The sequence below is a fragment of the Anopheles bellator genome, chromosome X (genome assembly GCF_943735745.2).
Source record: "Anopheles bellator chromosome X, idAnoBellAS_SP24_06.2, whole genome shotgun sequence".
NCBI classification, from domain to species: domain Eukaryota; kingdom Metazoa; phylum Arthropoda; class Insecta; order Diptera; family Culicidae; genus Anopheles; species Anopheles bellator.
Genome location: NC_071287.1, coordinates 9,515,725 through 9,531,689, shown reverse-complemented (window position 1 = coordinate 9,531,689; position 15,965 = coordinate 9,515,725). Strand labels below are relative to the sequence as shown.

Below are 15,965 nucleotides of genomic sequence, written 5' to 3'. Positions count from 1 at the left end.
TGTAAATTGAAGCAAAGCATGGGACAATTAAAATTGAACAAATTTCGTTTCAAAATCAAACGTGTCTCCTCTACTCCAAACGCTGGAACAAGAGACAAAAGCTGCTACTCCGTCACATCAGCAGCGTTTCCGTGTTTTGCGGGACCTCCGCAAAAGGGGGATGCGGTCTCGACGACGGGCTGTGTGGAATTGTAGAATTATAGAATTAATTCAGTTGTAAAAATTGCTGCGTTCTTGTTTTTTGCATCACTTATTCCTTATTTCTTATATCCTACTATTTCGGCCCGCAAAATTCAGGGATTCACGCTTTGTGAATGGCAAAACCATAGTGTGCTCATCTAAAAGATTTAAAAAAAAACACTCGCTCGACCAACCACAATTATCCCACCTGGTATTGCACCTATTTTGTGTAAACACTATGTCGCTTATGATAAATGATACCTTAAAAAATCTTAAATAGTAGTAAAATAAGAATTACATCGTCCAGCAACAACTTTCTAAATAGTTAAAACTCAATTTCGTTTCACAATATTTGCATCCAAAAATTAATGTTAGTCTGAAAAGCAAGCGAACCTAATTAAAGCATTATTTTATCATTAAAGAACGGACAGAGGACACATTTTCACTAACTTAAAGTTCACGCGCATTCACGTTAATGAACTATTACTAATGAGCTCAAACTAACTCTTCTTGCATTAAAACTTATTCGTGGGCGCAGCAAGTACGATCTACGCACAAATTGCGAGTTATCAAAACAAAGAAAATATACCTAGTAGAAGAACTTCTGGCAAAAATAGTCTGTTCCTTTTTAAAATGCAACACAAAGAGTCCCTGATTTCGATGTACTGATGTGAACTACACCACCGTACCGGTAGGTAAGTGCGCCTGCTTAACTATACTATACTAACCAATAAAACTATGTTAAAATATTAAAATTATCGTCTTTCAAGGACATTATAAACGAGCACACTTCACCATTCACTAATACTGGTTGCTGACTGGATACCAAACACTGGTGGTAGCGAGAGAGCGAACTGCTATAAATCTTAATAGGTCTATGCTTCGCATGCGTGACTGTTTTAGCATGAGGAAAAGCGAAAAGCACTAAGAATGCAAATGACCTGGCATAGGAGAAGTCACCAACTTACTGCTGTAAAGGTTAGTTAGAGGGTAAGCGTACGTTAATAATCAATGCTAAAATGTTCAATTTTACAAAACTACGTAAGACTGCTGCTGTTTGAGGGAATTCATGGCCATTGGGTGTAAAATCAGACCTGTCTATCGTGATTTGCTTGAATAATGTATGTTATAGTTGAGAAAATGGGAAGGGTGGGAAGGGGAAGTCAGTAAGTTATTGCTGCTCTTTACACAAATACCGAAATTAAATTAATGCAATCAAGTTCCGATTGTCAGTTATCCTGGCCGTCGCCTGACTCCTCAATGTTCGAGGAAGAGTCGGGCAACGGCGCTTGTTCGTTGCTTTCCGGGTCCGACATCATCGGTTCCTTACCTAGCATGACCCCAACATAATCCAATTGGTTGTTCTCCTCGATGGCCCGGTGGACGGCAGGGGACAACGATTGCTGGTTGTTGCCGGCCAACAATTGGTTCATTTGGAGGCTGAAAACGCTGATCTGATGCATTCGAAATCTGGTCAGCACGTCGAAATGCGTGTACAGGTTGGTGGAGTTGGCCTCGCTCATGTACACGCTCCGATGATAAGCAGCCCCCAGTTGCGTCAGCATTTCGCTGAAAGTTTTCTCTTCCTTTCGGATCCACGGTCGGTGTTCGTCCTGTATTTGATATGGGGTGACGTGCGCATGGATATTGATGGACAGCCGGGAGAGCGTTTCGAGCAAGCTACGCGAGGTTATCCAGGTGTTTTTGCCACCGCTATGGCCACCGTCCAGCCAGTACATGTCGGAGATGCGCGAAACTAGACGCATCATGGTGCTGTCGTCCGGGGTGAGCGTTTTGTAGTAGTGAAACTCGTAGATGAACTGATTCAGCACTACGCATCCTTTGCTGAAACCGACCAATTTGAGAGTGGCTGTTTCTAGATTCAAGTTTTCTCGCCACCACAACAGCTCCTTAATGTCAGCTTGGGCTTGGGGCGTCTCGTAAAAGTCGGTATTTGGAAGAAAATCCGCCTTTAGAGGAAGAGAAGACAGACAGAGAGAGAGAGAGAGAAACGCAAATGCGAGAACAATGCACGATACTTTGGCAGCAAGGGCAATCACCCTTCGTTTAGTTCAATAATTACCTCTGAAAGCGACGCATTGCAGCGCTTCAGTTTCCCTGCATCTGGTTTGAGCGGTAGGGTATTTTCTGATGCAAAAATCAGCTTTTGAAGCATCTCATGGTCAAGCACCGGTTTGGTCAGCTTCTTTGTCAAGCTGACGAGGAGCCTGAAACGAGAAAGGTGCGGTTATGCGATGCAAAACTCTGTAACCCGCGTTACGGGCGACCCTGTGCTTACTCTTCCAGGTGTTGCAGGGAGTAGTGCATTGGTGTGTGGTCCGGGATGCCGGCGTTGTTGCCACGCACGAAATTGTCGAAGCAGCTGAATGTGCTGTACTCCATGCGCATGGGACGCACGACAATGATATGCGACCGGGGGAAACCTTCGCGCAGCAGCGTGGCAGTATTCTCCAAGTTCCACATAATGTAGTTCTTGTTGTCCCGATTCGATTCCATCTTCTCCGGGACGTCCTGTCGAAAGTGAAATTTGCTTACATTAGCAGTACGGGCTGGTAGCCAGTGTCACCTATTCCACCACAATCCTGTACCTGCACGTCGCCCCCGAAGTAGATGACTGCAGTGCATTTTTCCTTGTGCGAGACAGGCCGTGTCAGTGGTGGACAGTAGATAATATTATTGGTGCGGTTCTGATACCCCTTTAAACCATTAATCCGGCACGGAATTGCAGTGCTGAGGGTCGGTATGGGTGGTGTAAAGTGTGCAACTGACGCACTGGGTTCGGTTTCAACCGTCTTGGTTGTGATCGACGTCGTGGCCGTCGTCGATGCCACTGCTTCGTTGCAACGTGCGTTACTCATGGTTGAGCGTGGTTTATCAGCAGGCTAGATTCATCAATTCAATGCAGCTGTGATTGTGAGAAAGAAGATAGAAAAACCATACTGAGAACGATAAAGATCGCGTGGCATGCTGCGAGTAAGTGTCACCTGCGCGAGTCTACTCGCTAGGGACTGCCAACTATCAACGTAATGTACGTCAGGTTCTACTATTACTACAAAACTGTTGTAATATTTCGGTATTGACGACTGCATGTAGACGGACACACGCCCGTCGTGACGAAAGATACCAGAAAACCGTACACTACGAGTGGCTTGGAAAATGCCATCGCTGCAGCACGAAGCGTGTGTAGAGCCGAATTTCCATTTTGTGCTTCCAACCCCGACCGGACACAGGCTGCATACAGCAGCGCTAAGAGCATGCCACCGAGCTTCCCGACGAGAGAAGGACCGACCAGAATACGATGGCTGATGTCTCTGGAAGAGCGGGATGGGTGCTCGTACTACTCCCCCCCCCCCCCCCCCCCCCCCCTGCAACGAAATGGTATGCTCGAAAATTTAAAATTAGTTTTTGTTTGTGTCTAAATTTACATCGCATACAGACGAGAGATCTTCAAAATATAAGCGCACAAGCACGCAGTAGGGTGGACTATGCGATCACGCCTCGAAAGCAAACACCAGCAACCAAGTGTGCGTGTGTATGCTGCGCTCGAGCTGGTTTCTCAACCAGGGCCACGGGCAGTGCACTGCAGTGTATTAGAAGAAATCGGTCAGCCATCGCCGTGAATTGGGCGCGCTACTAGCAAAAGGATCCCAGATATCCTTCTTCCTGGGCCGTCTGTCTGCCTGGCCTGCTCTGCTGCGATTTTTCTTTGTGTTCGCACAGAACAATCCGAGAACGGGACTTCTGCTTCGTTGCTGTGTGACTTCTGTGGCGTGCGCACGGGATTAGTGCGTTTTCATCAGTCATGATACGGCAGCGATCGTCAGTGAGGAGCCGCGGTTCATCGTCTACGACGATCAGTGACCCGCGGGAAAAGGTTAAGGACTGCTGCCGGAAGTTCGTCGCCTTCATGTGTACGCAGGTTGGCGTTGGTGGCCTCATCGTTGCATACGCGCTGGTCGGGGCAGCCAGCTTCATGTCGATCGAAACGCAAGAACCGAACCCGCTGATAGAGCACGTTATAACGCTGCGTCGCAACTGCGCGGCCGAGCTGTGGGATGTGACGGAACAGCTGAACCTGTTCAACAGCTCCATGTGGCATTACGAGGCTAACCTGGTGCTGAAGCGCTACCAGGACGACTTTGCCGAGGCGATCCGGCGTGGCTATGACGGCCGCTCGCCAGAAGAGGTGTGGAACTTTCCGGCCGCTCTGATGTTCTGCCTGGCGGTGTTTACCATGATCGGCTACGGCAACATGGTGCCGCGGACGGCGTGGGGCAAAGGCGCCACGGTCATATATGCCACTTTCGGTATCCCGCTCTACATACTGTACTTTATGAACATGGGTAAGGTGCTGGCGTCCACGTTCAAGTGGCTGTACACGTGGTTCCACGAGTGTAGCCATCGGAGCGATGACGAGCTAGCCATAGAAGATGGGCTCGGTTTGTCTCCCCGCAAGCGCATCATCGTTCCCACCACTGCCTGCCTGTGGGTCATCACCATCTACATCGCAACCGGCACAATCATGTTCGCCGAGTGGGAGAAGTGGACCTACCTCGATTCGGCCTACTTCTGCGTGACGAGCCTGTGCAAAATCGGTATCGGTGATCTAGTGCCGGGTGCAAACATACTCGACTCGCAAAGCGGTAAACCGACAAAGCTGGTCATCAATTTCGTCTACATGCTGCTCGGGATGGGACTGGTGGCAATGTGCTACATTCTAATGCGGGAGGAGGTGCGCATCAAAATGCAAGAGATCAAGGAGGACACGCGTCTCTGCCTGGAGGATCTGAGCGCAAAGTTTGCAAAATGCTGCGGCACGAAGGACTCACAGTACTACAATTAGCCCCTGAATCCGGCACAAAAGACGACGGTAAACAAAAGCGTTCATCCCCCCACAGTTTAGCTACCAATTCCAGTCAGCCCAAGGCCGTGCTTCCGGTGGGCTGAACCATTACGCTCTTTCTTCTCACTCACCCCCACACTTTCACACACATGCGCGCGCGCGCGCCCGCGATTAGTATCTACAATTATCAGTTAATATTCGTTAAGCAGAAAGGACTGCTCTCAACAAACCTCAAGAGTTGATCGTCGCTTAACTCAAACCGATCGAGCGCTGGAAGCCACCCGGAGCCGATGATGATTATGATTCACGAAGTGACTGTTATGCTCCGGAACAGAAGCTGTCCGCACTCAAAATGGCCGAAAATGAAAAGGTTACTCACATATTGTAAATACTTTGCACGGGTCTGGCTCAGTCCATCCTGAGTAAGTTAGTTTCTAAAATATTAATCAGATCATTAGTAGTTGCATATCTTAGGTTTTAAAAGTATAGGAATCAAGCAAAAAACTGAATAAACTACTGGAGCAGCATGCTGCGAACAACGTGAACACACTGCGTGATGGCGCGCATTGAGATAAAGCAAGGTACCGGATAAACGTATGCTTACCGCTCAATTTGGCCGATGTTGTCACAAAGGAAGACGGCAGCACCGACCACTAGGAGCACAGATTGAGACTGAAACAATTTGGCGCACTTCTCTATGAGAGGCCCAGCCGATGACAAAGAGCTTCGAAACTGATTGAACAAGTTTCAACTGTGCTCCCCGAACGAGCTTGCTCGAAGCTCGATGTTCGATGCTCGGGAGCTGTCTGCGATTTGCGAAATTCAACACCAGAATTTACCGGACGAGCACTTCCGCGGGCGGATACTGAATGGAACTTTATCACGGAACGTCTTTGAGACAGCGCTGCTCGACGATCGTTTAAGAGCGTTGTGTATTATCATAAAGCATTGAACCCACGCCAATTTTCTTTTTCTTTTTCTGTTGGGCCTGTTTGGCCGATGCGAATTATACCAAACGTTAGTTACGGCTTCATTCCTGGAATTAGCACCGAGCACAAAGAGCAACGTGCTGCTTCCTCGAATTCAGACAACAGTTTGCCACCCACGAATTTACTTTACTTTGCCGCCTTTACTTTTCCCGCACCAAACACTCACCGACTCGCCCGACGGTCCGGAACCTAGCGAAAACCCAAAAACACTCAAGCTGAGTTGCACTGAACGCGTTCTGTTATGTTTTATCCTTCTTCGCCTTTCGGCTTGTGTACACTTCGACGCAGTGTTGCCGGAATCGTTGAAAATGCTTAAGTCAAACATTTTCGACCAAGGTCCATACAGAACGCACCGAGCATGGTTCGGTATACACGGTACACTTTTGCGACGCGTGTTCGGGAATCGGTCAATAATGGCGTTCTCTACTTACGTTCTTTCGATCGTTCGACATAATTATTTTTCTACAGAGCACGATTTTTTCTACGAGCACCACAACACGAATCGCAGCATTAATAATTACATAAAACAAATTTACATTGTTTTCTGTGCGATGTGTTAAAACCAAGGTGTGTACAGGCAAGGCTGCTGTCTCGCAAGGAGCTGCTTTGTGTTCCCACAAACAAGCTGAACAACGCACACACCGATTGCCTTTAAAACCGATGTTATCCTAAAAATTACTTGCACGAACGCGCAATAACTGCCAAAGACAAATTGATACATTAAATATGCAGAACGTATTTAATGTATCAATCATTCTGCGCATCAATTTAATTGATAATTCAAGACAACAACGGATTTCTACTATATTGTGCTCTTACTGGTGGGCTACATGAGGCGTAACGTAATGTTTGTGGCATTACAGTTTAATGCCAAACTGCTGCGCCGCTGTCAAAACGTTTACGGGTCGGCCGAGGCGTAAACCCAAGCGTAAATACTTTTTGCATACGCTTTGCTTACAAACAGAGGATAATTTGACTTCTTATTTGCTGGTAAAACAACAAAATAAAAAAAAAACAAAAAAAATATGTAGAAATCAATTTATTTCTCTTCTATTTCTATTTTCTCGTAACAAAAACACGAACGTAAACACGTTTGACATTTCGTTTTTATATTTTTCTACCACACGAAGCGTAAACGATTTGACATTACAAATTAATTTTACGGTAGTTTTCACACCTCATGTAGCCCCCCAGTTAGCGACTTTTAGCAACACCAAACAAATGCCGCCGCTAAATTGTACAAAAATTGTAGATACTTCAAAATCAACGAAAATAAAATCACAAATGCATGCGAGCATCTTGCGAAATTGCAAGAAACAAAACTGCAGTGCGACCGATTAGTACCAACGATCTTTAACAGAGGGCGCGGGCGACTCTGAAATGTGATTGTGGCGACCTCTAGAATGCAAATGACCGTACTTTACCTTTAATGCTTCTTCGAACGGATTTGAAACCGTTTCGGCAGCCGTGTTGGGGTTTATTATTAAGAGACTAGCAGGTCCTGGCGAGCTTCGCCACGCCTCATTTCATTCTCATTTCTCGACTACCCGACGTTTCAGAGGATTGGACTTCCAGATGACGTCCGAAATGGTTCCCTTTCCGCCTCCAGTTATTCCTCCGTTTCGGACGATCGGCTTCCCTTTTCATTTCTCGTTATTCATCCTTTACAGAAAATCGCGATTCCCGGTGACGTACACGATCGGCTTCCCTGCACGCTTCCCGTGAAATACACGTAAAAACTCGCATCAGCCCAATTTGGCTCAAATTGCTTGAAAACTATCCGAGTTTACCTGAAATAAGCTTAGATTTTGCATGGAGGTTCTCCTTTGTAATGAGGAAAGGGGTTTCAAACATTCACCAGAACATTTCCCTACCCCTAAAACCCCCGCCTACCGAATTTGGTTCGATTTGTTCGAAAACGTTGGAATGGGACGGTACATATGAGACGTTACTTATGGGACGTTACGTTACGTTACGTTTGTATGGGAGCAACCCCTTCCCGGAGGTGTGGGAGGGTCAAACTTTCCTATTCACAATCCGGTGCCACAAAACTACGCTGTGCAAAATTTCAAGCGGATTGGTTCAGTGGTTTTGGAAAAAAAAGCGGTACAGACAAACAAACATCCATTTTTATATATAGATAGATAGATAGATTAAAAGGTTTACAAAACTACACTACGCTACAATATATAAATGTTGGCAAGATATGGAACAAAAATGTAAGGTATGTCAGTGCCTACGCCATCGTACGTTATCGTATCGATTGGAATGATCTGTCGTATATTGTTTCAGAACAATGCCTATTTGTACGATGCCAGCGCAACATGCCGTTACTTTTGCGGTGCGGTAGAGGACTCGGTCTCATCCCGTCAATTTGTAGAATGGTCAAAATGAAGAAATTCCAAAAGGAAAACTAAATTGTCTAAAATTTAGATAATGGGAAAAATTTAATAAAATACCCTAACACATCGCTCAATAAGTCCGTAGGATAGCGTATAAAACAACAATATTTTGATATAATTTGTATTTATTCATCAACATAGTCTCCTTTTAAGGCGATACAGTCAGTCCAACGCTTCTCTAACTTTTCGATACCATGTTTGTAGAACGATTTATCTTTCCCTTCAAAATATGCCTCAGTTTCGGCGATGACCTCCTCATTCGATCCAAATCTCTTTCCCTGGAGCATCCTTTTGAGATCCGAGAACAGCCAATAATCGCTGGGGGCCAAATCTGGCGTGTATGGTTGATGGGGCAACAATTCGAAGTGCAATTTATTCATTTTCACCATCGTTTTCATTGACTTGTGACACGGTGCATTGTCTTGATGAAAGAGAATTTTTTTCTTCTTCATGTGCGGTCGTTTTGCGTCGATTTCAGCCTTCAATCGTTCCAACAATGCCATGTAATATTCGCTGTTGATTGTTTTACCTTTCTCAAGATAGTCTATGAACAATATACCATGACTATCCCAGAATACGAAGGCCATAACCTTGCCAGCAGAAGTTTGAGTCTTTGGGCGCTTTGGGCGGCTTTCACCGGCTGGTGTCCACTCAGCCAACTGCCGATTTGACCCAGGAGTGAAGTGGTAGATCCATGTTTCACCCATTGTGACGTAGCGATGAAAGAAATCCTTTTTATCACGGTTAAATAGGGCCAAACATGCCTCAGAATCATCGATTCGTTGTTGTTTTTGGTCCGGTGTTAGCAAACGCGGCACCCATTTCGAACAAAGCTTCCGCATACCCAAATGTTCATGCAAAATGGTAAACACATTGCCTTCTGATATCTTTACGGCCTCAGCAATCTCCTTCAATTTCAATTTGCGGTCGGATAAGACGATTTTGTGCACTTTTTGTATGTTTTCTTCAGTAACTGCCGAATTTGGGCAACCGGAACGTTCAGCATCATCGGTGTTCGTACGACCACGTTTAAAGTCACCAAACCACTTCTCAACCATTTGCCTCGATGGAGCAGAGTCCGAATAACATTTGTCAAGCCACTGTTTAGTTTGCACGGCATTTTTTCCCATCACAAAGCAATGCTTAATGAGCACACGAAATTCTGATTTTTCCATTTTTTTCAATTTACAAAAGTTGATTGAATTGTTCACACTGTAACTTGGTAAATAATAGTCCGAATGTCATGAAACTTTGACAGATATCGTTTGAAGGTTGGTACTGTCTAAAAATCATAAGGATTCTGTATTTGTTTCGCCATCTATATGTCATCCTGCGAACTTATTGAGCGATGTGGGTACACGCAGTAGTTTTCTTTTAAGAAACAAAAAGTCCCGTCCCGTAGGATCTCCCTAAGTAGCCCTCCCTAAGTAGTCGCGGCTAGTCCTAAGATCATCCGACTACGATGCATCGGTTTGGTTTGTTTTCGGGTGCGGTTGAAAATAGGGAAATATGAAAAATTTATTTCCAAAGTGGTAGGTCGTCAACTCACTCGTCAAAAGCACATTTCATTGATGCTCATTTCCACTTCGCTGGCTATGTTAATAATCAGTGTTGTGGTTCGGAAAACCCACATATCGTGCAAGCGAAGCCAATGCATTCACAACGAGTGACTGTTTGGTGCAGATTTTGGCTGATTGGTTTTTTGGCAAAATTGAAGCTGAAAACTTGGACGGCATATGGTTTCAACAGGACGGCGCTACGTGCCATACAGCGACAGCCACAATCGATAATTATGTTATGCGAACAAACCAGCATCTATTGACAACCGCAAGACCCCAATTCATGTTGCTATTGCCAAAATAGGACCCGATACAATCGGAAAATGTACGCAAAAATAGGGCGACCGAATGAGCTACTGCCTAGCCAATCGTGGAGAACATTTGACCGAAATCGTTTTTCATAAATACAATTTAAGCATAAAACAAGAGAATGCAAGTAAAGGTTCAAGCATCGCAAAATATTCAGCCGTTTCGGTTTTATAACCAAATGGAAAAGAACGCTTGTTTGGACACCCTGTATAAATAAATTCCTATCATCTTCTTCTTCTTCTTATTTGGCGTTACAACCGTATGCAACAGTTCGTTTTTACGGGCGGGAGGTTGTTAGCCCCGCACCAACCCCCCTTGTCACACTCCGGTATCGGGAATCGAAACGATGGCCGGTTGAGTGACAACCGATCCCGGGATTCGAACCCACGCCAGCTGCGGTGACAGCGACGAGCGAAATTCCTATCATATGTGCCTTGAATTCGATGAACAAATTGTTTCAGTAACGATAAGCAGATGTCACTGTTGACGTTGTTGTTGTTGTTGTTTGTTAATCTTAGAAGAACGGACCGGGCCGTATTTATTGTTGTTATTACGCTGTTGTTATTGCTGCCGAAAACCATTGGACCAAAACTCTGGACCGATCGAATCATCAATCCATTACTCTTCGCGATGCTGGAGCACCAAGGATACATCAATCTTGCCGGGTTGTCGCGCTTTCTTGGAGCTCCCAGGTGTCTCTGGACTGTTTATAGCACAGATGATGCTCCGTGAGGAAGTGCTCGTGCTGTCTAGAACTTCGAGCGTCCATTTGACTTACCTAAACAAGCTTCAATACCACGATGGAATTATTGTGATGGTTTCTGCGAACTGCCCATTGAGCGCAAACAAGCAACACAAAACCAACCGTGTACTAGTGTTTTTAAATTACTTGTTTTATTTATACAACTCCTCCCTTCTGTAGAAAGAATGGCCACAATGTTTTTTTCCCAACTCTAGCGTTTTACCTTTTTTGCCGGCTAGGAATGATATAAAACAATGCACGTTTCCAATCCAAGAACATATCCAAAAAAGCTATTTATTATCTAAGGAACCCAGTAGCTGACTGCAAGAATGTTTGAGAATGATCATGTTTGAGAGTGTGTCATGTGTTTGACTATTTCATTTCAATAGATGGATTATACGGTGTAGCCACACGCCAACCGGATGAAGTTACGCATCCTGCTCCTGCCGGTAAAACGAAGCGCATGGTTTCGTAATATAAACCAAACCGATGCCGCTGTCGCCTTTGCTTTTGCTCGCGTACTCTGCGCTCGTGCGTAGTTGTTTGCTGCATTGTAAAAATTCTATGTCAAAGTTTTAAATTTCTAGTGATGCTTATATGATTACTGTTTTTCTTTTCTGTTCTCAAACACATCGCTCACCTATTATAATAAAATTTCTTCAAACAATAGCGATCCATAGTTGCAACGTTTATAATTTATTTTACATGTTCTTTATCAAGTTTTGTTCTTATAATACACAGTTATTAGATTTTTCGTACTGGTTTGATTGTATACATCTATTCGATAGTATTAATATAGAATCAAATCATTGCCGTGTCATATGTGTGTTTTTTCTTCATATATTTAAAAGTCATCTTAAATGGTTATTATGATGCAAAAAGATGATGAGATAAAAAAATATGCACGCTCAATTTTTCATATTTTTTCTTTCATTCATTAGTGGTATGGTCGTATTTTAATGTGTATTTGTGTGTTTTCGTCGCCTGCTCGTTTATTCTCACAACACGGTAAATATGAGATTTAGGAATCGCAATTACGTTACGGTATGCCTTTAAGAAACATGTTCAAATATTTGAGCCATTTCGAGCGCACATGTGTTGGTTGCTTGTTTTGCTTGCTTGTTTAGTTTGGGTTTGTTTTATTTAAGAAAATTCTAACGTTTTATTCTTTTATTCTTTTAGGGTTCATTTACAGCTCGTAGGAAATTAGTTTTCTTCTTCGTTGAACGATGCTTGTTGACATATAATAGGACTACTGGTCTCATCAACACAAATGATCGTCGTTTCCTAAACCATAGCGTAACCGTATATCTGGGGCCAGGGAGGTTTCTAATGTTTTTATCTCTGTATGTTTTTCTTACTTTTTTGTCGTTCATAACCAAACAGACGCTGCTTCCTTGCCGACTTGGTTGTTTTGCTTTCAAATTTTAAAAACATTCTAATAAAATTATCAATACAGTTATGGAATCCAATACGCTCTCGGTTCTACTTTTCTCATTTGCTTGCTATATAATCGACAAATCGGGGGTGCACATATTGGGAGACTTAAAACATCGGTCTGACGTTCCATGGTAACATTGTTTCGCGATGAACGTTCACGTTCGGGGGCTTGATATCTAAAATTTTCAGATTATTAGAAGAGCTAGAAGAAGAGTAGCACTAGAATTAAAGAATTTTTACTCAACGTAGTTTAGTGAATAAAGCGTATGTTTTCTTACTCTTCGTTTTACCCTCCGTCGCCTTGCTTCTTCCTTTCTATATTGAATTGAACCATGCATTAGAACGTACGCTACATGCATCGTGCTACAAATACGAAAAATAACCTTCGATTTGGAGTGTATGGCAGAGTAAAGAATATATACAAGTTGTTTGTGGTTTTCTTTTTTTTGTCTCTCTTTTATACACACTATATCCATTGTTCAGACTTATATTGGTTTTGTCTTACGTTTTGTTCCCTTTTAACATTCGTTGTGCGAGGTTTTTCCACTGTTAGCACTATCATACTATTGGCATCAACGAATTTCCCAGTTACTTGTGCTGTTTTTTTGTTTTTGTTAGATAATCATTTCACAGAACTTTGATGATTCATATTTGTCGATGAGGGAATCGCTTCGTACCCCGGCGCCAGAGAACTACCAGGGCGTTCCTCTGTGGCGCGCCAGGTGTCGATTCCTCATAAATTTACAAGGTTGTTTTGAATTTTACATGGTTGTGTGTCGACCAAGCGTTTGACGCGGCGATCGGAGTCGCCGCCCGAAGCGCCGCGCACACTATTAAACAGTTTTGAGCTCCCGCAGGGCTACCCTCTACACGTACCACAGTACCAAATATACTTTAGGATGGCTTTAGGTTATCGTTTTTACCGCGGAAGGATTGTTTTTTTGGAGAATGTTATTGATCGGAAATCAACGAACATAAAAGTTGTGATCGATTGGGGATCTACTCTACTCTACATCGGGGAAATCCGCCTCTCACTGTTTCTACGCCTACGCACGTACGTTAGCCTAAAATATTCAACCACAAGAAGCGACCGTAGCGGCAAAAAGGACCACCATGCAAATACCGCTAATGTGTATTGTTCGACCTACATAAGGTAACCAGTTAGAGCAATCAAATGTTAGCCGTTCGCAAAGAAGTTGAAACCGCGTCCTGAACTCCGTGTGAGCCACCGCAGCTCTTCGGAGCGTGAGAGACCCTCTCAATCAGCAGTGGGCTTAGTGGCTGACGTATGGGATGGATGCAAGCCCCATAAGAAGTTCCGTAGTGTTTCCTTTCCTTTCTACCTCCCCAAAACCAAACCCCGTTGGCTGTATTGCAGAAGAGCGTACAGAGGTAGGTAGGCTTACGCTCTCCTCCGGGAGGAGTAGAGAACGGGTGGTCAGGCTCGCTGTCAGCGCTCAAGATGCGTTTCGACAGTACGGCTCCGAAGCAAAACAATCACACAAAACACATCGACAACAAAAACCAACCCCAAAAGCAATGTTTGGGGATGCAGGAAGGGTGGTTTGTTAATGCTATCGTTTATTAATCTATGAGCGACATCTCAGGTCGATGTGTACTATGTCGCCACAAATGTATCGCTTGACAGGTAACGTACGTCTCACGCAGTCTTATGGCACCTCGGAAGAAGTCGTTAGCGTTTGCCGGACCTCCCGACAAAGCATCCGTCCCCGTTGAAAGAGATCTTTGATCTGAAGCTGAGCGACATCCGACAACACTGCGGGCAGTGGCCACAGCTAGTGACACGCAGCGAGTGCTTTTTGACAACTCTGACATAATACGGCACACCGACAACAAGTTGGCTACTAGAGATCACCTGCACAAAATTGCCAAGAAAGAGAATCAGAGGGGGTGGGAGGTGAGGGGAATGCTGAGAGAAAGTCGACCCATTCACTTAGTTTGCCTTCATAATATGCATCAGCGCAGCTCGATTTGTCCATTTTGTATAGCCGTCAACTCTTAGAACATAGCATACATCGTAGAAGCAGAGCAAGAGCGTCTGGCAACACTATCACAAATCTGACCAACAGGTTGCGTGTGACAGACCACATCGTGGGTGGAACGTAAAGTTCGTGGAGTCAGTCAACAAGCCTCCTCCAAAAAGCCCGACGCACACCGGGTAGCGACCAACAACTTCGCCGTAGAGCGAGAACGGCGTTGGAACCCCCCATTTGTCAATGCTAAACACACTCTCCCGATGGATGGGTGGGACTGGTGAAGTTTCCTTCAGAACCGGAAGCGTGTCGTCGCCAGTCGTCGCATGGCTAACACGTCTTTCTGGAGAGATCAATCTCCGCGGAGCAACTTTGAGGTAGCGTGACACAGGAAATACTGATGCGCTCTTATGAACTACCCTATGATTCACGTGGAAAGTGCACCCTATGATTCACGTGAAAGTGGGTTTGCTGGGCGGGTTCGAGGGTGGCGGGAGGAGGGTGATTGCGGCTAGTTTCAAAGGACAGAATGAAATGGGTAATATCGTGGCAAATTGGGGTATGGTATGGGGTTTTGTGGTGTCCTGCGAAACACGTACCCCACGCAGTGATGAGATGCCTAAACCCTATACTGTTTGTGTGTCAGTATGTGTGTGTGTGTGTGTGTGTGTGTGTGTGTGTGTATATATGTTAACTCCGCATTGTCTGATGTTGCTGGTGTGTGAAAATGAGGAGTTTGAAAAACTAGAAGCTGGTAAATGCGAAACAAGTGCGCACAGCTGAACGATGGACTTGGACGAAGCCCCCAGCAACGGAAGGGGCTTTGTGGTGTGGTGCTTCGATTTGCCATAAAGTGGTCAAACAACATGAAACTGAATATAAAAACAGAACAGAAAGTTTGTCGCTTAAGCACCCCCGTCCCTTTGCTTCTCTCTCATCACTCATACAGCCTCTTCCTCTTTACTGCCATTTCCGCAAAATTATAACCGGGCTGTTAGTACAACACATTGTGTGGATAATTTAGAATGCATACGAAGGGTTCGAAAAAGCGCAATCCTTCTGTGCATGGACAGAACCCTAACGTGAGAGAGACCGACAAAGAGAGAGAGAGAGAGAGATAGATCAAAAGAGAAAAGTAAGAGAGAAATGTTTATATAAGGAGAAAATTGAAAATAGTTCATAAGAGAGAGAGAAAGAGATAGAGAGATAGAGAGAGAAAGAATGAGAGAGAGAGAGAGAGCGAGAAATAGAGGAAAAACGGAAGGTTTCAGAGAATACAGAGTCACAAAAGAGTTAGTGAAGGGATGTGAAGTATCGATAAATAGATAAAAAGAACAGACAGGAGGATAAAATAGGCACAAAACGAGTTAGAGAAATAGAGAAAGAGAAAGAGAAAGACAGAGCGAGAGAGAGAGAGAGAGCGAAAGAGAGGGCGAAAGAGATAGATAGAGAGAGAGAGAGAGAGAGAGAGAGAGAGAGAGAGAGA

General features: G+C 44.5%; 2 protein-coding genes across 5 annotated transcripts; one reads left to right on the top strand and one right to left on the bottom strand.

The window, feature by feature from the left end:
• Positions 1-69: 69 nt before the first annotated feature.
• LOC131214012 (mitochondrial protein C2orf69 homolog) lies at positions 70-6,277 on the bottom strand. 4 transcript variants are annotated; one of them, XM_058208318.1, is made up of 7 exons: positions 5,649-6,177; positions 5,424-5,478; positions 2,790-3,106; positions 2,480-2,712; positions 2,264-2,408; positions 1,511-2,150; positions 70-179 (listed from the first exon to the last, which is right to left on the bottom strand). In XM_058208318.1, exons 3-7 carry the CDS (start codon positions 3,057-3,059, stop codon positions 118-120), a joined length of 1,350 nt encoding a protein of 449 aa, XP_058064301.1. In that variant the 5' UTR covers positions 3,060-3,106; positions 5,424-5,478; positions 5,649-6,177; the 3' UTR covers positions 70-117. The 4 variants fall into 4 exon arrangements, with proteins under 4 accessions (XP_058064301.1, XP_058064297.1, XP_058064300.1 ...); XM_058208314.1 differs by having other exon boundaries at positions 83-2,150; XM_058208317.1 differs by lacking the exons at positions 5,424-5,478; positions 5,649-6,177 and adding an exon at positions 6,200-6,277 and having other exon boundaries at positions 83-2,150.
• On the top strand, positions 3,867-5,581 carry LOC131214013 (TWiK family of potassium channels protein 18). The gene has a single exon (XM_058208319.1). It carries the CDS (start codon positions 4,004-4,006, stop codon positions 5,042-5,044), a length of 1,041 nt encoding a protein of 346 aa, XP_058064302.1. The 5' UTR covers positions 3,867-4,003; the 3' UTR covers positions 5,045-5,581.
• Positions 6,278-15,965: the final 9,688 nt, after the last annotated feature.

What these genes read in the sequence shown, in the direction of transcription:
- LOC131214012 (XM_058208317.1), bottom strand. Translation starts at nt 3,059, where the DNA reads ATGAGTAACGCACGTTGCAACGAAGCAGTGGCATCGACGACGGCCACG. An exon ending in ACTTCGGGGGCGACGTGCAG is followed by an intron (nt 2,713 to 2,789) that starts GTACAGGATTGT and finishes CACTTTCGACAG; the next exon opens with GACGTCCCGGAGAAGATGGA. An exon ending in TCCCTGCAACACCTGGAAGA is followed by an intron (nt 2,409 to 2,479) that starts GTAAGCACAGGG and finishes TTCTCGTTTCAG; the next exon opens with GCTCCTCGTCAGCTTGACAA.
- LOC131214013 (XM_058208319.1), top strand. Translation starts at nt 4,004, where the DNA reads ATGATACGGCAGCGATCGTCAGTGAGGAGCCGCGGTTCATCGTCTACG.